This window comes from Bubalus kerabau, chromosome 3 (assembly GCF_029407905.1).
Source record: "Bubalus kerabau isolate K-KA32 ecotype Philippines breed swamp buffalo chromosome 3, PCC_UOA_SB_1v2, whole genome shotgun sequence".
In the NCBI taxonomy this organism is placed as follows: domain Eukaryota; kingdom Metazoa; phylum Chordata; class Mammalia; order Artiodactyla; family Bovidae; genus Bubalus; species Bubalus kerabau.
Window position 1 is genome coordinate 97,959,320 of NC_073626.1, and position 22,940 is coordinate 97,982,259.

At 40.4% G+C, this 22,940-nt stretch overlaps 1 protein-coding gene across 1 annotated transcript in view; it reads left to right on the forward strand.

Moving 5' to 3' along the window:
- CACNB4 (calcium voltage-gated channel auxiliary subunit beta 4) overlaps positions 1-22,940 on the forward strand; it is a 99,347-nt gene that overhangs the window by 47,306 nt on the left and 29,101 nt on the right. The window contains exons 6-10 of the mRNA XM_055574437.1: positions 1,055-1,074; positions 1,300-1,380; positions 2,667-2,725; positions 15,155-15,264; positions 20,888-21,039. Of these exons, the coding sequence (XP_055430412.1) occupies positions 1,055-1,074; positions 1,300-1,380; positions 2,667-2,725; positions 15,155-15,264; positions 20,888-21,039 (422 nt within the window). The remainder of the gene's footprint in view (positions 1-1,054; positions 1,075-1,299; positions 1,381-2,666; positions 2,726-15,154; positions 15,265-20,887; positions 21,040-22,940) is intronic.

The following is a 22,940-nucleotide window of genomic DNA, read 5'->3' on the forward strand; positions in this document are numbered from 1 at the left end:
GGGCTCATTTCTGTTTGAAAAGCAGACGACTGAGCCCTGAATTTAATGGTAATGAAGGGACCATGATGGCCCAATCAGGAGTTGTCGTGCATTTAGAAATTGTGGAGGTATTCAAGCAAGAATTTTTCTTCCACCACATTCCCTGGCTCTACAGGCTCATTTCATTCTGCCCCAGAACGGATGCTGCATTAATGTATCTGGGGTTATCAATTCAGAATGACAGATCCAATGTCTATCCTGGCATACCATAACTGCAGGAAACTGGGTTGGTTCCAGAGCAGATCTGAGTATCGGAGTCCTTGTATGTGAACCCTGATCTCCAGGGCTCTAAACCAAAGTCTTGTTCTTTAGGTTGTCCGCAAATGGACAGGACTGCATGGGTGGCCACAAAGCCAGAGATGTTGAGTATATTTTGCCTCATCCCCATTTGCTGAACATTTAAGTCATTGCAGCTGTTCACTACTACACACAAGAAAGAACAGGGACAACTGATTATAAACTTACTTGAAATTAAAAGCAATGCACTAGGAAAAATATGTCAGTATTCTGCAAAGTGAGCAGAAAGCCTTAAGAACACAAAAAGAACTGCAAATTCTTCTGCTAGTTTACCAAAATTATACATCCAAAAATAACTAGTGAGTGCAGTGATGGTCATTATTATACAAATTATTGTTCTAAGTCTCTTTTTATCAAATTTGATTTGTCCAAGTTGCTCTCAGCCACACCACATGCTGTGTCCAGCACGGGAACAACCCATGGCCTGTGGCTGGCCCAGCCAATGTTATGAAATCTAGCCTCCCCACCCATTGTGAAATCAGGGTATGAGGTCATTTGTTCAGGGAGGAAATTGTCTGTTTTTGCATTTGTCTTCCCAATTGGCCCAACCAGAATGAAATAGTAGAGTAATACTCTGCAGAGTGGGTGATTGGGAAATGACGAGAATGACAGGGACAAATTGGCATATTCTTCCATCTTTTAAAATCGTGTGCTGACCATGACAGAGATTACATATTTTGATATGGCTTTTGATATGGCTCTCATTGTTGTCTTTTAGCAAAACAGAAGCAAAAAGTGGTAAGTCATGTTTCCTTTTTAAATCTCCTGTGAAGGTTTCTATCCATAAATGCCTGCAATGCTCCATTTCAGTGACCCAAATGGCTATAAAATGAGGGAGGCGTCTCCGTGGTGGGACCCGTGGTTATCATTTCTCATTTGGCTGGAGGATTGTGAATGTTGTGGCTGTGGAGGAGGGCTGCTGACCCGCACACCTTGTTATGTGTGTCCAATCGTCTCTTTCAGACGGAGCACATCCCCCCCTACGACGTGGTGCCATCCATGCGTCCGGTGGTGCTGGTGGGGCCATCGCTGAAGGGTTATGAGGTACCGATCTCAGTCTGTTACCCATCAGTTCTTGATCAAGAACCTAGGAGACAGCCACTGGGAGCTTCCTCCACTAGGGCCCTCAGCTTGTGAAGACAGGAGGTGCTTTGTGGGGTTCACGTGGCTCTTTGCTATTTCCTCCCTCTCTGGCCCTCTTCTTATCTTTCATGTATTACAGTGTTTAGAAATAGCGCCCTCAAAATAGTTATAATGGGAAGTTCTGGTCAAAGGTTTACTCTGCTTTCAAGTCAAAGAAAAGGATTTTATCTGTCTCAACGGTTCCTGTTGCTGTTAGAAAAAATAGCGAATGAATGGCACAAGGGAACATAAAAGCAAACTGCCAGCAAACCTCACCTCAGCGCACCAACCAGTCTCGCTTTGCTGGGTGCTCAAGACGATGGCATATTCCACCAAACATTTCCCTGCTTCTTTATTTTAAAGGACGTAAAAAAGGGAAAAAAACTCCATTAAAAATGTCATTGAACTCCTTCAGAGATGAACTAAGCAATGTAAGGAAGAAGAGAGCACTTAGATGTACTGCATTTCAGATGTTGCCATTTTGACTTTATGCCAGCATGGATAAGAATAAATGGGTAGGACATTATCTGAAGGTGGGCCACCTCCATGGCACCCTTCCCACTGAATCAGCACGAATCTGGCACATAGTCAGCTTTCAGTGCACATTTGTTGAGTGAATTAATCAATCTCTTTGACGCAGGTTTAAGAATCCCATCTCCTTCTCCCACTTCCCCTTTCACTCCCTCCCCTCCCCTCCCCCTCTCAATGGGGACTGTCTGAGGAAGAGCAGAGAGGGGTCTACAGAAATCCAGCCCTGGATGTGGAGAATGTGTCCACCAACTTGCTCAGACTAGCAGGAGGCTGGGCCTGGGGCTGGCCCAAGGAGCTCTAGTTGCTCCTCACTGCAGGCAGGCATCACTCAGGTATGGCATGGACAGGCCGTACCTGTGCACAGAGCCAGCTTATCCTGGTCTCCCCGTGGCCATTCAACCCCTAAAAAAGAGATGAGGGTCTGTCTTGGGTCTAGTGAACACCGCTGGTTCACCCCTCAGCACCCTGGAGGAGAACAAATGGGGGAAACTGAGTAAGCGCAAGTAGGTTAAGTGTGAAAAACTCCATTCATGGTAGTTTGCCCTGTCCTGCCCCCAGCAGACAAATAGCTGTGATAAGGTCTTTGGTTGGAGCACCCTTCTTTGCAGCTCTCTCACTCTTGATCTCTCTCTCTCTGCTGTTGTTTGCCTCATTCTTTTTCTCTCACCTCTGCAAAGGTCACAGACATGATGCAGAAAGCCCTCTTTGATTTCCTGAAGCACAGGTTTGATGGGAGGTGAGACATACAGATGCTTTTGCATTTTTATTTTCCTTTAACCACCATGAATGATAAATTGATTTGTATGTCTATGATTGTATGTCTATGTCTCCTGCGATTGCAGATGTTCTCTAATTAAAAGTTAAGTCAATGTTCAAGGGAGAACACAATGAAAGTGCTCTGAAAATATGAAGTTAGGATGTATAGCATTGAATCTCTTAAAGTAAAAGGACCTTGATAAGGAAAATAATCCATTTGTTTTATTTACATGGATGTGTTAGTCTTTATTTTCTCACTTGTAATTGAATTCATACCAAACATGTTTATGAGAAAATAATGAAAAATATAGAATGTTTCTGACAATATGGTGCATTGCTGGTCAAGTTGGGTAGGGTCATTTGGGAACTGTGTGTGTGCACGCATATATGCATGTGTATCATATGAAGATATAAAGTACTAAATTTCCTTAAAAGAGGAGTGTAAGAAATGTTTCCATCATGGTGGTGGTGGTTTAGTTGCTAAGTTGTGTTCTACTCTTGCAATCCCATGGACTGCAGCTCGCCAGGCTCCTCTGTCCATGGTATTTTCCAGGCAAGAATACTGGAGTGGGTTACCATTTCCTTCTCCAGGGCATCTTCCTGACCCAGGGATCAAACCTGGGTTCACATTGCAGGCAGATTCTTTACTGACTGAGCCACCAAGGAATCCTGTTTTCATCATAAGCCTCCCAAAGTGACTATTTTGAAGGGAATAGTATTTCTTTGAATATTCAGTTCTGGGTTTGTTTTACCAGAAATTACCTTCCTATTTTATTGTTTTCTTTTCTATGTATCTTATCCCACTATGACCCATATCAACATGGCACAGTCTTTAACCAATGGAAAATTTTATCACTTCAGTTTTGTGAAAAATATCTGGAAGGAGCTTCTGTATTTTGCAGAGAAATGTAAAAAGTCCACACCGACTCAATACTAAGAACTAAGCTCTTTCACAATGCAGAATGTATTCTGTGTAAAAATAACCACATGAAATCAATACCTGAAGATTTATTAGAAATGAAGAAAACAGCGCTGATGGATAAGTATGGATAAATGCATCCAGCTTACTAAATTATTAAGTATTTAAAGATATTTTTTAAAATTTCCACATAGATTTTAAAAAATATGATATTTTAAGAAAAAAAGCAAATATGATACTGATTTAAGTACAAATTGTATATATTTGTTTAAAAGAAAAACCTTCTGGATAATTGTGTTTAAAGTATTTGTTAGTTTCTGGGACTATATATAATAGAAAGAAAATAAGCTGGGATGTTAGTTCCAATAGTTGATGTTTTAGTTCAAGAAAGCAGAAAGCTTCAGTGCATTATGTGAATTGCTAAGTACCTCAGTACAGACTTCAGTTTCAGTTCAGTTGCTCACTTGGGTCCGACTATTTGCAAGCCCATGGACTGCAGCATGCCAGGCTTCCCTGTCCATTACCAACTCGCAGATCTTGCTCAAACTCATGTCCATTGAGTTGGTGATGCCATCCAACCATCTCATCCTCTGTCATCCCCTTCACCTCCTACCTTCAATCTTTCCTAGCATCATGGTCTTTTCCAATGAGTCAGTTTTTTGCATTAGGTGGCCAAAGTATTGGAGCTTCATCTTCAGCATCAGTCCTTCCAATGAATATTCAGGACTGATTTCCTTTAGGATTGACTGGCTGGATCTCCTTGCTGTCCGAGGGACTCTCAAGAGTCTTCTCCAACACCACAGTTCAAAGCATTAGTTCTTCGGCGCTCAGCCTTCATTATAGTTGGACTCTCACAGTCATTCATGACTACTGGGAAAACCATAGCTTTGACTAGACAGACCTTTGCTGGCAAAGTAATGTCTCTGCTTTTTAATGTGCTGTCTAGGTTGGTCATAGCTTTTCTTCCAAGGAGCAAGTGTCTTTTAATTTCATGCTTCAGTCACCATCTGCAGTGATTTTAGAGCTCAAGAAAATAAGCTTGTTACTGTTTCCACTATTTCCCCATCTATATGCCATGAAATGATGGAACCAGATGCCATGATCTTCGTTTTCTGAATGTTGAGTTTTAAGCCAACTTTTCATTCTCCTCTTTCACTTTCATCAAGAGGCTCTTTAGATCCTCTTCACTTTCTGCCATAAGGATGGTGTCATCTGCGTATCTGAGGTTATTGATATTTCTCCCAGCAATCTTGAATCCAGCTTGTGCTTCATCCAGCCCAGCATTTATCATGATGTACTCTGCATATAAATTAAATAAGCAAGGTGACAATATACAGCCTTCAGTTCAGTTCAGTTCAGTCGTTCAGTCATGTTCTACTCTTTGCGACCCCATGAATCGCAGCACGCCAGGCCTCCCTGTCCATCACCAACTCCCGGAGTTCACTCAGACTCACGTCCATCGAGTCAGTGATGCCATCCAGCCATCTCATCCTCTGTCGTCCCCTTCTCCTCCTGTCCCCAATCCCTCCCAGCATCAGAGTCCTTTCAATGAGTCAACTCTTCGCATGAGGTGGCCAAAGTACTGGAGTTTCAGCTTTAGCATCATTCCTTCCAAAGAAATCCCAGGGCTGATCTCCTTCAGAATGGACTGGTTGGATCTCCTTGCAATCCAAGGAACTCTCAAGAGTCTTCTCCAACACCACAGTTCAAAAGCATCAATTCTTCGGTGCTCAGCCTTCTTCACAGTCCAACTCTCACATCCATACATGATCACAGGAAAAACCATAGCCTTGACTAAATGAACCTTTGTTGGCAAAGTAATGTCTCTGCTTTTGAATATATACAGCTTTGACATATTCATTTCCCAATTGGCAACCGGTCCATTGTTCCATGTCTGGTCCTAACTGTTGCTTCTTGACCTGCATACAGATTTCTCAGGAGACAGATTTCTCGGGTCAGGTGGTCTGGTATTCCCATCTCTTTCAGAATTTTCCACAGTTTATTGTGATCCACACAGTCAAAGACTTTGGTGTAGTCAGTAAAGCAGACATAGATGTTTTTCTGGAACTCTTTTGCTTTTTCAATGATCCAACTGATGTTGGCAATTTGATCTCTGGTTCCTCTGCCTTTTCTAAATCCACCTTCAAAATCTGGAAGTTCTTGGTTCACATACTGTTGAAGCCTCGCTTGCAGAATTTTGAGAATTACTTTGCTAGTGTGTGAGATGAGTGCAATTGTTTGGTAGTTTGAACATTCTTTGGCATTGCCTTTCTTTGGGATTGGAATGAAAACTGACCTTTTCTAATCCTGTGGCCACTGTTGAGTTTTACAAATTTGCTAGCATATTGAGTGCAGGACTTTCACAGCATCATCTTTTAGGATTTTTAATAGCTCAGCTGGAATCCCATCACCTCCACTAGTTTTGTTCATAGTGATGCTTCCTAAGGCCCACTTGACTTCACATTCCAGGATGTCTGACTGTAGGTGAGTGATCACACCTTCGTGGTTATCTGGATCATGGAGATCTTTTTTGTATAGTTCTTTCTGTATTCTAGCCACCTCTTCTTAATATCTTATGCTTCTGTTAGGCCCATACCATTTCTGTCCTTTATTGTGCCCATCTTTGCATGAAATATTACCTTGGTATCTCTGACTTTCTTGAAGAGATCTCTAGTCTTTCCCATCTATTGTTTTCCTTTATCTCTTTGCATTGATCACTGAGGAAGGTTTTCTTATCTGTCTTTGCTATTCTTTGGAACTCTGCATTCAAGTGGATATACTTTCCTTCTCTTTTTTGCCTTTTGCTTCTCTTCTTTTCTCAGCTCTGTAAGCCCTCCTCAGACAACCATTTTGCCTTTTTGCATTTCTTTTTCTTGGGGATGGTCTTGATCATCACCTCCTGTACAATGTCACGAACCTCCATCCATAGTTCTTCAGGCACTCTGTCTATCAGATCTAATCCCTTGAATCTATTTGTCACTTCCACTATATAATCATAAGGGATTTGATTTAGCAGTCTAGTGGTTTTCCCTACTTTCTTCTTTAAGCTTGAATTTCACAATAAGGAGTTCATGATTTGAGCCACAGTCAGCTCCCTGTCTTATTTTTGCTGACTGTATAGAGCTTCTCCATCTTTGGATGCAAATAATATAATCAATTTGATTTCAGTATTGATCATCTGAGGATGTCCATGTGTAGAGTCATCTCTTGTGTTGTTGAAAATGAGATGGTGGAATAGAAGGACATGTGCTCATCTTCCCCAGTGAGAACTGCAAAATTTCAACTCACTGCTGAACAATCATTGACAGATTGTTATCTGTCTCACAAAAAAAGATCCCCCCCAAATAGATACCCCACATCCAAGGGCAAAGGAGAAGCCCCAACAAGATGGTAGGAGCGGTAAAATCACATTTAGAATAAAACCCTATACCTGCCAAAGATGCTCAGAGGGTTCAAACAAAACTTTATGTGCACCAGGACCCAGAGTCCCCAGAAAGACTGAGCCAGACCTGCCTTTGAGTGTCTGAGTGTCTCCTATGGAGGCACGGGTCAGCAGTGGCCTGCCACAGCAACAGGGGCTCTGGGTGTAGCTACCTGGGACACGCAGTGTGTGGCATAAGCCCTCTTGGAGGAGGTTGCCATTAGCCCCACTATAGAGCTGCTGAGCAGACGACCCACAAACTGTAGAACAATATATCAAAGAAATTCTCATACTGTTAAGAAAGAAAGTTCTAGGACCCACGACAGATTTCCCAACCTGGGGATCCAGCAAAGAGACTGAGAACCCCCAGGGAATTTGACTTTGGGGGCCAGTGGGATTTGATTACAGAACTCCCACAAGAATGGGGAAACAGACTCTTGGAGGGCACAAACAAACCTTGTGTGCACCAGGAGCCAGGAGAAAGGAGCTTTGTCCCCACAAGAGACTGAGACAGACTTGGCTGTGAGTGTCTAGGAGCCTCCAGCAGAGGCGTGGGTTGACAGTGGCCTGTTGTGGGGTCAGGGGCACTGAATACAACAGTGAGTGCATAAGTCCCTTTGAAGGACATTGCCATTATGGTCATTACCCCTACCATAGTTTGGCCTCAGACCAAACAACACGGAGGTAACACAGCCCCACCCATCAACAGAAAAGTGGATTAAAGGTTTACTGAGCAGGGCCCTGACCATCAGAATAAGACCCAATTTCCCCCACAGTCAGTCTCTCCCATCAGGAAGTTTCCATAAGGCTTTTATCCTTCTCCATCAGAGGGCAGACAGAATGAAAACCACAATCACAGAAAACTAACCACACTGGTCACATGGATCACAGCCTTGGCTAACTCAATGAAACTATGAGCCATGCCATGTAGGGCCACCCAAGACAGATGGGTCATGATGGAGAGTTCTGACAAAACGTGGTCCACTGGAGAAGGGAATGGCAAACCACTTCAGTGTTCTTGCCTTGAGAACCCCATGAATAGTATGAAAAGGCAAAAAAGTATGACACTGAAAGATGAACTCCCCAGGTTGGTAGGTGCCCAATATGCTACTGGAAAAGAGTGGAGAAATAACTCCAGAAACAATGAAGAGATGGAGCCAAAGCAAAAACAATGCCCAGTTGTGGATATAACTGGTGATGAAAGTGAAGTCTGATGCTGTAAAGAAATGAACCTGGAATGTTAGGTCCATGAATCAAGGAAAATTGGAAGTGGTCAAACAGGAGATGGCAAGAGTGAACACTGACATTTTAGGAATCAGTGAACTAAAATGGACAGGAATGGGCAAATTTAATTCAGATGACCATTATATCTACCACTGTGGACAAGAATCCCTTAGAAGAAATGTAGTAGCCCTCATAGTCAACAGAAGAGTCTGAAATGCAGTACTTGGGTGCAATCTCAAAAATGACAGAATGATCTCTGTTCGTTTCCAAGGCAAAGCATTCAATATCACAATAATCCAAGTCTACGCTCCAAACACTAATGCTGAAGAAGCTGAAGTTGAATGGTTCTATGATGACCTACAAGACCTTCTAGAACGAACACCAAAAAAAGATGTCCTTTTCATCATAGGAGACTGGAATGCAAACATAGGAAGTCAAGAGATACCTGGAGTTAACAGGCAAATTTGGCCTTGGAGTACACAATGAAGCAGGGCAAAGGCTAACATGTTTTGCCAAAAGAATGCACTGGTCAGAGTACAGGCTAGATTGCCTTGATAAATAGAGCCCAAAATGTATAATGAATCAAACTCGGTGGAAACTTATTGTTGCTCATTGCACAGTCTGAGGCAGGTGTTCCTCAGCTGGAAGGTGGGTAGGATGGAGAAGGGAAGGATGGGAAAGAAAGTTTGTCCTGTGCATCATTTGGGACCGCTGGCCTGGGGTTGATCTCTACAATCAGCTGTAGGGAGAGGAGTGAACCAGCTTCTCTAGTTCACACCATTCTCACATTTCATTGGCTAGAACTTAGACATGTGGCCACACCTTCTTGCAAAGGAGGCTAGGAATTACAGTCTAGCTATGTGCCCAGGAGGAAGACAAAATGGATTTTGTTGAACAAATAGCAGTCTGCCATATTTATCTAGTGGACACGAGGGCTTAATAAGAAAGCCATAGATGTATCCTATTCTCTCTCTCTTTTTAAACAAAATAGACAGAGAATGAAGTAATTTCAAAGAAAACAAGTGAAAAGTACTGAATACTAGACTATTGGAGTTGGAAGGAAATGTAAAAAGTCCTTATATTCTAATCTCTTAAGTCAAACAACAGGTAGATGGATACCCTGCTTCTGTTTGTAACTTTTGAGTACCGGGAATCTACTTCTTAAAAAAGGCATTGCAAAGAAACAGCTGAACTGTGGCTTTTTAACTTAATGTTGGTTTTGATCCTTGCCTCTGATGACAGGGGCCATGACCCTTACCTTCATGCAGCTCTCCCTGGGTTGTTAATAGTTGATATGCCCGGCTCAGTCAAGCAGGCTTCCTTCAGCTGTGCTTGGAGTCACATGGCTTTAACCTGTGGACCTTTATTTAAGGAAGTTCTGAGCAGTGCTTCATCCTGTGGCCCCACAAGAGCTCTTGAGCTGAACAAATGCCATCCCACATGCAGTCTAAGTTTCTGTTTGTTTTGGTCCCCATATAACATTCGTATAAACAGCAGTGTTAGTAAAGGTTTGCACAGTAGGACCTTATGGAAAAGAAGGAAGTAATTATTGTAATTTAGCAAAGAGAAAGTGACTGACTTAATTACTGCCTTCAAGAATGAAGAATCTGAGGTTCTTCCTCAATCTTCAGACATAGAGAGAGGAAGTGCATTTAATTGTAACAGCAGAGATTTATCAGCTTGAGTTACCTGATTCATCAAGCATACACTATTGAAGATGATTTTAATAGAAATAGAACTAAAATTCCAATGCCAAGTGATCCAGGGTGTCTGGTGGCACAGCAGAGGGTATAGAGATGTGAGGAGGAATACAGCAGCAGCAGAAGGTATGTGTGTAGAGAGACTCTGCCCAAGAGAGATCTGATGTATGGCAGAGTTTGAGAAAGCTAGATAATAAAGGTGGGAGTAGGAGAGAGGGCTTGCTTTCAAATTAACAGAGGCCACTGCAGCAGAAAAACTATAATACATTCACTGGTGTATATGGAAACTTGGATTAGGAAAAGGAAATATGCTTGTAGTTTCACTGCGACTCTGACATGTCTGCTGTGTGGGGAATATCCTTACATTTTGAGCCATGACAATCTGCTGCATTGTGTTCCACCAATTAATAAAAGGAGGAAAAACAACAAATAGTCTTTAATTGAAACCAGCCAAGAGAACAATTACACAGCGGGCTTTTGCATAGCAATACAGCATAAACAATATGTTCTAATGGAAACCTCCTCCATGTTTCACTGGCTATGAATGCAGTAGGTTAGACAAAATAGGATAATTTCTTTTTCAGAAAGAGCCAAAAGAGAAAAAGAAACTGCCTAAAAGTCTTTCTTCTTCAGTACTATTTTTCAGATCTTGGTTAAAAAATAATTCAACAAATTGAATTAAACACCAACAGTGTCTCCTACAGAATCATATACTTACTCTTTTATGATACCTTAGAAATGATTTGAATCAGTTTAAAGCTACTTATTTTACAATTGTATTGTCATTCATTGCTTGATGGATTCATTGCTTAATAAATTCAAGGCTTAACTAGAATGTATCTAAGAAAGAATGAAAAGCACAATACTGAATACTTCCTCAGGGAACCCCTGTGCATGTGGCTATCCATGACAGTTCCTATGCACAGGTCATAAACTAAGTGAATGAGTCTAACGAGCTGGTACAGTGCACCAGCCTGGCAGGGGCACAGTGCATGCACAGTGGCAAGGAGCTTTTCTCTCTTCATTTCGCACCACAAACATTCATCAGGGATCATCCTTTCAGATGAGGTTTGTTCAGCTGGTTGAATCTACCATTCACAGGCTGAACAGCAAGCAGTCAAACCAATTGCAATGTGTTGACCTATGCTAATAATTTCAAATCCCAACAAAGTTGTAACTTTAGGCTTTTTGACAACTGAATCAGATCAGCTCTGTGGCAGTTATAGGACACTTTGTAACCAACATGATTATGGCCCCAAATCCTAAATGAACATACAAATAGGATCTGAAGCTACTAGCCAAGGCATGCTTTAAAAAAAGGTTTTAGGAAGAATTTAAAGAAAGGAGGCTAAAAATATAATTGAGGGAGACTCAAAGAAATAGTATTTATTTATGAAAGGAAATGGCAACAGCTGATGCTATCACAAAGCAGCCAAGACATGGAAGAATGAAAACAACTTGTAATTGTAGGCGACAAATGGAAAAGAACAATACAGTGCCTTCTGTTTCATAACCAATAGCACCCTCTTATCAGCTCCTCCTACTCTCTATTCAAATGCAGACTCATCCGTGGACACTCAAGCACTCGAGATAATTTGAATTATTCAAATATGAATATTTAAATTAACAGATTTTGATTGTAACATGTCTGACCTTATTCTCCCACCCTCAAAGTATATGTAAGTTTCATGGACTCTGGCAATGGGAGAGTTCATGCTATAACTATGAATGAGTATTTAAGAAAACACTTTTAGATATTGCCTCATTTGTTCCTAGTGACTGTCTTGTGAGATAGTCTGGCAGAACTATCATCCTGATGCTCAAAAAAATGGCATGATTTGTCCATGGTCACGCAGCCAGCAGGAAGATCCAGCCAGAGGAAGATCAGAGAGACTCCCCAGGTCCATGTATGCCTTCCCTTCCTTTCCTTCTCTTGACAGTGTGCTCTCTGATCTTTGGAATGTTTTTCCTTTGTGAAGAATAAGAGTTTTTTTTTTTGTTTTTTTTTAAACTAATATACTAACAGGGTTGCATATTGGATGTGGTAAGGATGGAGTATAAAAGGATCCTTAGCTTTCCATTATCAACCTGGAAATACTAATTATTTTTGAATGAATGTGTCTCACCTGAGAGTAACGTCTTTCCATAGATAAGTCACAGAAAACTAAAACTCATAGCACTGATGGAGTGCAGAAATTATGAAGGATTCCAAATCAGAAGTAAGTAACAACTAGGATTCAGATTTACCAGATTTATATATATCCAGTCTGCTGGGGAACTGAACATCCTTTATCCCTCACTAGTAATTACTGACACTGTGTCACAGAGAAGTATCCAAGGGAACTTTTTAGAGATGTATATCAAAGATACATGGAAGTATTAAAAGTCACTAGAAGATATGAAGGTGTATCAAGAAAAGAAGTAGAAAGAGTATTAGTTTAAGTAAAAAAAAAGTATATAAACTAGTAGCATTTAATAATGAATGTAATTACTTTACTGGGGAGCCTTTTAAACAACAAAAAGTTTGGATTTGGTGTCTGATTTTGATAATAGTAAGCATCTTTGCATAGAAAATAGAAACTCCTGCTTTGTCTTATTGGAGGGTTTCTGGAACTGTGTCTGTCTTCTCCTAAGCTCTTTCCTACATATGTATTTTTATTAAGAAATAACATATTAACAAATTAGCTAACAAATTAGTGAAGGACAGGGAAGCCAGGTGTGCTGCAGTCCATGGGGTCACAAAGAGTCAGACACAATTTAGCGACCACCACCAACAAATTGGTATTTTATTGACTAGTAAAAGAAGAAAAAGAATCTTTTATTGTCCACACCTTTTTTGTTTTCAGAACACATGAACAAGTTTTCATTTCCTGTTTTTTGTTTGTGTGTTATTATTCTGCCTCTTGGTAAAAACTTTATATATTTTTGAAAATGGCTTTGTAAAAGTGTGTTAAAACCCAGAAAATATAAGAGTACACATCTGCTGATAATCCCTCCAACTTTTAGGAACCAGGGTCACTACTTGGCTAGTATAAAACTAGATTTGGTTTTCACCTAAGCAGAACAGGATCTTTGGATCCTCTATCCTCTAAAAGTGAATATTCTAGAAGGTTGAATTCTGCCCGTAGAACTTGATAGTATTTTTCTAATCAGTGACTCCATTCTTAAAACTGCAAACAAACAAAGATGCCAGAAACACAAAAATAAACAAGCAAATCCTATTCTATAGGTAAAATGATCTCTGACCACGACGACTGCCTATGAGATTTCATGCCTCAAGTGCAGCAGCCAGCTGAGTAATAGAGACTCAGATACGGGCTCCACGGACTTTAACCTGACTTAGAACGTGGCCATCACTCTATATGGCCCAGATCTGCTCTTGATGGTTTGTCTGGTATCTGGAGATTCGGGGTTGCTGGAGAAGGAAGCTGAAACTGTAAGAGAATTATAAGTCTGGTGACTCAGTGCTGGTCTAGAGCTTGGGAGCCTGTGCTTTAGACCTTCTTAGACACTAGGGATCCATGTGGAACTTCCTCCTCATGTCTCACTTTTTTTCTTGATAAAATGAAGTTGTACAGACCAGTATTTTCCAGTATCTTTTAGCAGTTGAACAAGTGCTTACAATGAAATCACAGGTAAGGCCTCAACAGAAATGCAGAGGCGCTTATTTGGTATTAAGCATGGGAAAGATGGGCCCTGCTGGCCAGCTCGGCCCCCATTCGATGTTCTCAGTGGCCTGAGATATTTCACAAAATTCTTGGTTTCCACAGAATACAGTCTGAAGATGCCTCAAATAATTTATTAGGGCCTGAAAAATTCTAAGGAATTAAAATTCTTTAAACTTCCTCACCATCTGCAGCTTATATATCCAACACCACCAACAAAGAGTACTTTGCTTTAAAATGGCACCAGAACTTTTTCTGCACAGCCTGTTGCTCTAAAGAAATGATTTCTGACCAAAGAGGACTGTTTTAAATTCTCCCCAAGGATTCAGGTCCCTGAAGTCAAGTGAGGAATCTCCTGAGAGGGCTGACATATCCCTAAATAGGTGTGAGATGACATAGGACTCAATTGTGGCTAACTCTATCCGCTTCTTGCTCTACCCTCTGGAGGAGCTTGAAAGTTGGGGAGAAAGAGTGCATGAGTATAAAAGGGAAGGGGCCTTGTCTATTTTCTGGAATCTTCTAAGTTCTGAAGATAAGCGTGAGGAAGGGCCCATGATGGCAGTAGCTGGCTTAGAGAGGCATTCTTTGCATTCTGCAGATAGATCATAATTTGAAGTTGAGCAAACCCAGACTAAAATAAAGAACTTGAAAGTTGTAAGTTCCAGAGATTCTCATTTGCTAGATCATATACATAGACAAGATAGACTTCTGTCTCCATTCATTGGCAATGTCTCTGCTTTATTCTTGTCTTGCATGACTGCAGGATACTTTCTAATTTAGGGAAATCCTGGCACAATCCTCACATTGCCCTCAGCAATAATGTCTTATTTCTGTCCGCCATATGCATTCAAAGTAATATGCAAACATGCTAGAGAATCTTGTGCCTGTAGAAAAGAAACCATATTTTTCATATTCTTAGAAATGAAGCATTCCTTCGGGCCTGTGGTAAAATGCTTCATGTGTCATGAGTTAACTGTTGAGCACCAGGAATGCAACACAGTTACCAATTGGTTGAGTGTCTTTGATGATTAAAATGAAGAGAATTTTCCCCTTTGACCAGCAGCACTGAGGCACTGTGCAGTTCCTGACGGTCTTGTTCAAGAGAAAATCAGCTATGAATTGTGGGGAAATTGTATTGCTGCTTTCTAGAAAGAACATAGTTTATTTATATGTTTTGATTCCCTCTTGGTATGGTGTGTACTATAAGGAGAATTCTGCAGGACAGACAATAGTGGAGGAAGAGTTTGCATTCTTCCTGGAGTTTTTTTGTTGTTGAATAGCCAAAAACCTTCCTCCATTCTGCTCTGCTTGTATTTTAATGCTAGCCAAAGCCTATTTAAAATACTTGTGGCCAATGTTTTATTATACTGTGGTTGCACTATAGTATGTAAAGTGGTTATTAAGTACTGTGGTTATAAATCGCTTGGAGAGCCCCACCACATTTTTACTGGTTTGTTCTGTTCTGTGTTCCTATTCATAGGATATCAATAACAAGAGTGACAGCTGACATTTCTCTTGCTAAGAGGTCTGTGCTAAATAATCCCAGCAAGAGAGCAATAATTGAACGTTCGAACACTCGGTCCAGCTTAGGTAAGATGTTCAAATGTGCTACTTCTCCAAGCTGCGCTTTCAGACTGGGGTGACACGTGTTGCCTTTGTGAATGCTTTTCCAGTTTGCTCTGATGCCATTCTTTAAAATTTTTTTTCTTTATTCATTTATGTATGGCTGCTCTGGGTCTTTGTTGCTGTTTGTGGGCTTTCTCTAGTTGTGGTGAGCAGGGGCTACTCTTCGTTGTGGTCCTAGGGCTTCTCATTGCAGTGGCTTCTCGTTGCAGAGCACAGGCTCTAGATGGACAGGCTTCAGTAGTTATGGTGCACTGGCTTTAGAGAACACCAGCTTTGTTTCTCAGAAGCACGTGGGATCTTCCTGGACCAGGGATCAAACCTGAGTAACCTGCATTGGCAGGTGAAATCTTAACCACTGGACCACCAGGGAAGTCCCTGATCTCCATTCTAAATGGAGAAGCACTGATTAACTGACGAGAAGGCCAGTCTTACAAAAGCAGAGAGCAGAGTCGTGCAGCTGATCCTTCTCTGTCTTAGCTCCAGTCAGTTAGCTAATTAGTAGTCTGGTGGGAAGAATCCTCAAGAGGGTGTCTTCATCTGTTACCACCTCGGCACACGAAGCCACTCATCCCTGCTTTGCCCAAGCTTCTCAATGAGGCTAATGACATCTGTCATACCTGAGTCACAGCTGACTTGAAAGCAAATGAGATGTCCACCTTTCTCAGATCCTTGGAAGAAAGCTCGATAATGGTGTTCTCAGTGTGGTTTCTGCTGCCAGCTGGTACCCAGAATAGTCACATCCTTAAGTGGATGTAGCAACTATCATTAACATTAAGGAGTTTAAACTTGCCTTTCCTGGTACACCAGTCAGTCAGAAAGCATCATGAGATTCACCATGATGGAGAAGCAAAAACACTAATATATGTGGTTAGCTCCATCAAGCCATACAGGAACAGGGCTGTGGGGGATGGATTCACCAACCACAGAAGTGGGTCCAGGCTGCCTGAAAAGCACAATACTCATCTCAAAAGCCTGTTTGTGGTTTCTGTGATGGCCCAGAGTGGTGCAGTCCACCCATAACTCTCTTTTGCATTTACATTCTGGTCTGCTTTGTGAAAGAATGCTGAACATACCAAATGGGACCGTTGTCAGTGTCTGTGGGAGCAGAATCCCAAACATCAGTGGTTCCTTCTTTAGTTCTCTATTTAGAGCCTTTGACATTACAGAGTGAAACACTCTTAAAGGCACAGTATTTTGACCTTCAAGGATGATGAAGGCAGAGTTGGTGATGATGAATCAGATTACTAACTAAAGTAATATATCATGAGTGGCAAGGATGCCAAGTTAGATTGAAGATTTCTCAAATAAGCATCTGTTCTCCTATCTTCCACCCTCCTTTTCACTCCTCAAAGTGCCTTTGACTTTTAACTGTTCCTTCCCTTTGAAGTCATCCCGTATAATCTATGTAGTCACCTATTGTCAGAGCCAGTGGAGTGGGTGGAGGGGGATTAGTGTAAATAGTGAGAAAGAAACAAGGTAGATATCAGTTCATTGGTTTTCCTTTTCACTCTGTAAAGTCTTATACCCCCAACCACTGGAGTTAATTTAATGACAACATCTTATAATAACCATTCTGTGAGCCACTTATGCCCTTTTGTCTGCTTGTTAATGCATATTTATAGATTCTTTCATTAAATATTTATTGAACACTTTTTACTGCCATGCATTACACCAGACTTTAGGAAGTACAAATGGGACTACGACAGACTATCTTACCCATGGTAAGAAAACAGAAAAAAGGAAGTGATGGTTAAAATACTGTGTAATAATGGAAATTATGAGCAAAGTACTAAAAGTGTAAAGAGAAAAACATAGGGAGTAAGAGGTATCTGAGAAGACTTTACAGTTTTGTGTTTTTTTTTTTTTTTTTTTTTTTGAGCTGGTTCTTAAGGCAGTCAAGAATGTACAAAAGCATTGACATAGAAACAATATGTGGTTGAGAAATAAGTGGTTTTTCTTGCAGATCATGCTTAGAAAAAGGAAGTGGAGGGCATGAATTGAGAGCAACAGAAGAGACTGAAAAAATAGGTTTAGGCCAGTATATTAGGGCTCTAGTATGCTTTGCTAAAGAGACCTCCAAAATAGATCCCACAGAATGTTGATTTTATTCTTTTGGCCTTACCACATGGCATGTGGGATACTAGTTCCTCCATCAGGGATCGAAGCCATGTCCCCTGCATTGGGAGCTCAGAGTCTTAACCACTGGACCACAAGGGAAGTCCCAAAATGTTGATTTTTTAAAAGATACAAATAGTATGTTTTTCATGGTCAAATAAATTTGAAATTTATGGATTAAATAGTTGTCAGGTTTCTTCGCTGAAAGACTTCTTAGAGACATGAAGATAAAGAAGGTAATGCATGTTTGAAATTCCTAGAGAAGCTATTAAAAATGGGGTATTTCCCTTGTAGAAAATCCCCTTCTTTGTGTTTGCTATCTCATGACATTAGTGTTCCAAGGTACTCCCCTTGGAAAATGTCATTTGGGCCGCAAAGAGCCATTGACATAGCTTAAGCATTTAGATATGAGAGAAAGATCACAGGTGACAGAGTTGCTATGAGAGCTGAGTCCAGACCAGTGGCAGCCGAGTTATTAGAGAAGTGTTCTCTCAGGTCTCCCAGGATCCTAGTCCATGACTTATCAGAGTTCATTTGTCTGGAATAATATTGTTACAAGGCTTTGACTGGAATCAGCATGGTAGTCAAGATATTGTTAGATTTGGTTAAAGTTTTTCTTTAAAACAACAAAAAAAGAAGGATATGAGGGGACTCCCTGGCAGTCCAGTGGTTGGGACTCTGTGATTCCATTTCAGAGGACCTGAGTTCAATCCCTGGTCAGGGGACTAGGATCCCACAAGCCCTCTGGTGTGGGTAAAAAAGGGGCTGTGTAGATAATAACTTTCTTTCTCACATGTATAATTTAGTTATTGTATTCCTTATACATATTATTCAAGTATTGGACCCACTCCAGTACATAGAGTGGACCTCTGAAGCCTCCTGGCCTGCTCTGCCCCAGCACCTCTCTGTTGATACCCATGGCCCAGGCTTCGTGTAGGTTAAGCAGTAGGTGTGCCTGCCCTCAGCACTTTCACTTGCAGGGCCTAGGTTCAATCCCTGGTCAGGGAACTAAGACCCTGCAAGCTGAACATCAAGGATGAGATCAAGAAAATCTCCCAAAACATTATACTTACCTCATTGCTGGTACAAAGTAAATGAGGCCCAAGTATCTCTGAATTATTTACACAGAGACTCTGAGTGCCTCAAGGGTTCTTTGCACCAGGGCAATCTAGTTTGCCTCACTGCCTTTTTTGCTACTTCAGAAAACATTGTATTAAAATTTGAAGCTTAAAGCAGGATAACCTTGTTTTAGTACAGTCCTGGCCAGGAGTTACATTCAACAGTGACAGTTTAATGGAAAAACAAACAAACAAACAAAAAACCCTACATCCCAACAGCTAAAACTTACTACAATAAAAACAGACTTTATTTTCCAAACTTTTCCATTGGAAAAAAATCTTTCTGTTTCTGACATATGAGGGAAAAAAGGGACAAGTAGGTTGCTGTTGCTAATAAATGTAGACTGTATTTCAGAATTTTTCAAATACGCCAAATTGTCCAGGTTCTTTACATTGCTATATTGAAAGCTAGGCACCATTCAAAGTAATGTGAAATCTTTCAGGCCATTGGTATTGGATAATATGATGACTTTTTTTTTTAATGGAAATTTATTGCCTCAGAATTCTGGAGGCTAGAAATTTAAGATCAAGGTATCAACAAGATTGTTTCCTTTTGAGGAATGTGAGAAAGACTGTCTTCCATGCCTCTCTGCTAGTTTCTTGGGGTTTTTCTGGCAATCTCCGGCATTCCTCTCTTTAGAAGCATCTCTCCAGTCTCTGCATCCATCTTCACACAGGTTCTCCTCTGTGTGTGCCTGTCTCCAAATTTCCAATTTTTATAAAGACACCAGTCGTACTGAAGTAACACTCACCCTAATGACCTCATTTTAACTTGATGATCTCTATAAAGACCCTATCTCAAAAATGAGGTTACATTCTGAAGTACCAGGGGGTTATGACTTCAACATAGGAATCTGGAGGGGGATGCAATTCAACCCATTACAGGAAGGAAATCCGAGAACATGTTGTGAGTCAGAAGTTGAACTAAACAGCTTCTACTAGGTCCTGCTGACTCTTTAAATTAATACTTCTAATACAGAGCATGCATTAAACATCAGTGATTTTGTGGGAAATAAGAATTTTATAAGAATTTTATGCTATTATGCGGAGCCCTAGAAAATAGTTACATGATAGACTTGAGCATTCATGATCCCACACACCCTGTCAGTCTATTGGATTAAAAAGGAGATCTTTTGGTGATTGACATAAATTTGTGTTTATTCTGAATAAGCAAAACAAATCATGAGATTCTGGCACATACCCTTTTCAATGAGGATATTTAGAGTGACATCAACTTTTTCTTAGTCCATCTTTGAATTTAAATTAGATGCCTCAGTGTAATTTAGACAAGATTACAATATTGGTAGGTTATACCTGTAGCCAAAAGAAACCAAAAAGCAAAATGAGATCATCTTTCTGAAAATTAAATAGACTAATTCAGATTTTGGACATGCTTAATAAATCAGGGGATTTATAAGAAGATATATTACAACAAGCTTTTATATTTCAGAAATCCATATTATGTTTTGCAGATAATCTGCTTAATTATTACTTAAACAACAGCCAGATTGCTTTGAACATTGAAAATAACTAGATCTTTCATTTGACCAGATTCATGCACAAATTCAGGTCAGTTGTCTATTAAACCTGGCCCAGTAGATTTGCATCGAAATGCATTGTGACACTTTAATATAATTGGTATTAAGTTGTATTTTTTTAATACTGAAGATAATCATGCCATAGAATAAGTCCACTGGCCCTAGCACTTAATGAAGACTTGCTATGCTATGCTAAGTCACTTCAGTTGTGTCCAACTCTGTGTGACCCCATAGACGGCAGCCCACCAGGCTCCCCCATCCCTGGGAAGACTTAGCAGTATGCTAATTGTAAGAGTAGGTCCAGAACATTTAACAAGGATACAAAAATGTGCATATCAGTCAGAACAGATGAGCTGCAAGACTTTATAAAAACATATCCATAAACATTAACCTGTAAACTGTTGATTGGTAGACATATTTCAGTGCGGTTTGTTTTCCATGTGATGTTGCTCTGCACCTGTATTTTGGTTGCTTCCTAAAATGTGGTTTCAGCTTCTAGAGCTAAAATAAAAGTTCTTTAGAACAAAATCACAATCAAAACAACATAGCTATGTAAATAGCTAAATATTAGAGTGAGTGTAAGAAGCAAATCCAGTGCACCATCTCAGTTTTTTCCACCAACTGTTTGGTTTTGGGTAAAATTCAAAACCCGTCTCTCTTTGGAAAAGATCTTAAGTTAGATAGAACTATGAAAATTCAAAAATATTCTGTTTTGCAATGTAGGCTAACATATTTGAAAGAGGTACTATTTTTTAAATATAGGAACTAATTAATAAAAATACCATGACCTGTTATTTGTTATTTCTCTTCTTTTAGCGGAAGTACAAAGTGAAATTGAAAGAATCTTTGAGTTGGCAAGATCTTTGCAACTGGTTGTTCTTGATGCAGACACCATCAATCACCCAGCACAACTTATAAAGACCTCCTTAGCACCAATTATTGTCCATGTAAAAGTCTCATCTCCAAAGGTAATTAGCTCATTTCTGTCTTAAGATTTAGAAGGTCAATTTCTTTTGAAACACTCTTCACTCTGTGTATTTTTGTTTGTGGCAAGGAAAATGTCTTTTTAAGACCCTTTTAATGAATACTGTTTTTGATTCACCTGTTCTGTACAGATTCTTGAAGTTTTAAAATAGCAAATAAAGAAGAATTTATTCCTTCAAGAAACTCACTGTCTGTGTGGTTCCCAAACCAGGCAGTTATGCAAGAATATAATAAAAAAGCAAAAAAAAAAAAAAACAAAAAAAAACAAAACAACAACAAAACAAAGCAGGAAAGATGATGAAAAGTTAAGTCTGGCTTTTCAGAGATTTTAGGGCTATCTTGGTAAATCTCTTGGTAAAATTGATTTTTATATCACCTATATTATCTCCCCAGTTGAGAGAGAAAATAGTTCAAGAAGCACACAAATATTTACCATAAATCTAAAGCCAAACATTACTGTATAACATCTCTCGTGGAAACTTTATAGATATGTGCATTTATGTTTAGGTTGGGTTCTTCAGGGCTTCCCTGATAGCTCAGTTGGTAAAGAATCCGCCTGCAATGCAGGAGACCCCGGTTTGGTTGTCGGGAAGATCTGCTAGAGAAGGGATAGGCTACCCACTCCAGTGTCCTTGGGCTTCCCCAGTGGCTCAGCTGGTAAAGAATCTGCCTGCAATGCAGGAGACCTGGATTTGATCCCTGGGTTGGGAAGATCCCCTGGAGAAGGGAAAGGCTAGCCACTCCAGTATTCTGGCCTGGAGAATCCTTCAAGGAATATAATTATTCTATGATGAAGCACAATGGAGTATCTGCCATGTATCTTTATGCCAATGGGGGAGACAAAAATAAAAGTGAGACAGCCTCAAATCGGTCCCTTTTTTCCCTTACAAACTTTTATATATCCATTTATTTATTTATTTTTAAATTGGTCCCTTTTGACTTGGATGTTTTTTAATTTTAAAAACGTGATGATGTTCTAAAAAGTGAATATGAAATAGATACCCTTGGGAGGTACTACCTTAACAATCAGTTTCTTTCCAGTGGCTCCAAGAGTTCATTTTCTTGCTTAAATGCATATTCGACTTCAAACCGGACCAGTAGTCTCCTCTCCCAGGGGAAGCATGTGCCCTTCCCAACCCTCCTGACCTCCTCAGCCTTCCATCTCTCCAGGCACTGGTTCTGTGCAGAGCGGGCTTGGAGTTCTGACCAAGCCAGGACCTTTGGGCAATCATTAGAATGGAGTGAAATGGCTTTGACCACTTAGAGTCGCTGACCCAGAACTGAAGGGGAGTCAAGCACCCTTCACTGCAGCGGAATAGAGTTCAACCCTCTGGCCCCAATCGCCAGTGAGTCCATAAGTGCAGGAACCGGTCCCCTCGTGGATATGTGTGCTGTGGTATCATAGAGCCTCATAGATTAGTACTATTTGCAAGGAAGCATCCTATTTCAGCTAAAAAATAATTAAGGGAAAGAGGAGTATATAGAAAAATGCCATTTGGGACACAGCAGTGCCCCAAAAGACATAGGTATATCACTGGTTTATATGTAGCAATATACCAGTGCAAATGTTTTGCCTAGATTTTGAAGATGAAATTGTCCTGTTAATGTCAGATTAGACTGGAATGCCTTAATAATTATCAATGACATAAAGAGTCAAATATATAAGTGACTCTGATATTGATCAGACATCAAGATAGTGAACCAAAATGCTACTCAACTGAATTTGGACATAAATGATCTGGTACAGATCAGTGCCTCCACTTTTGCAGGGCTCTTTTTGAAATCTCTGGATAAAATCTAGGAAGGGGACTTAAGAACCCACCAAGACCTCATATGCAGCAAGAATAGGATGGACATATCAAATCCACTGTAACTGAAAGCCAGT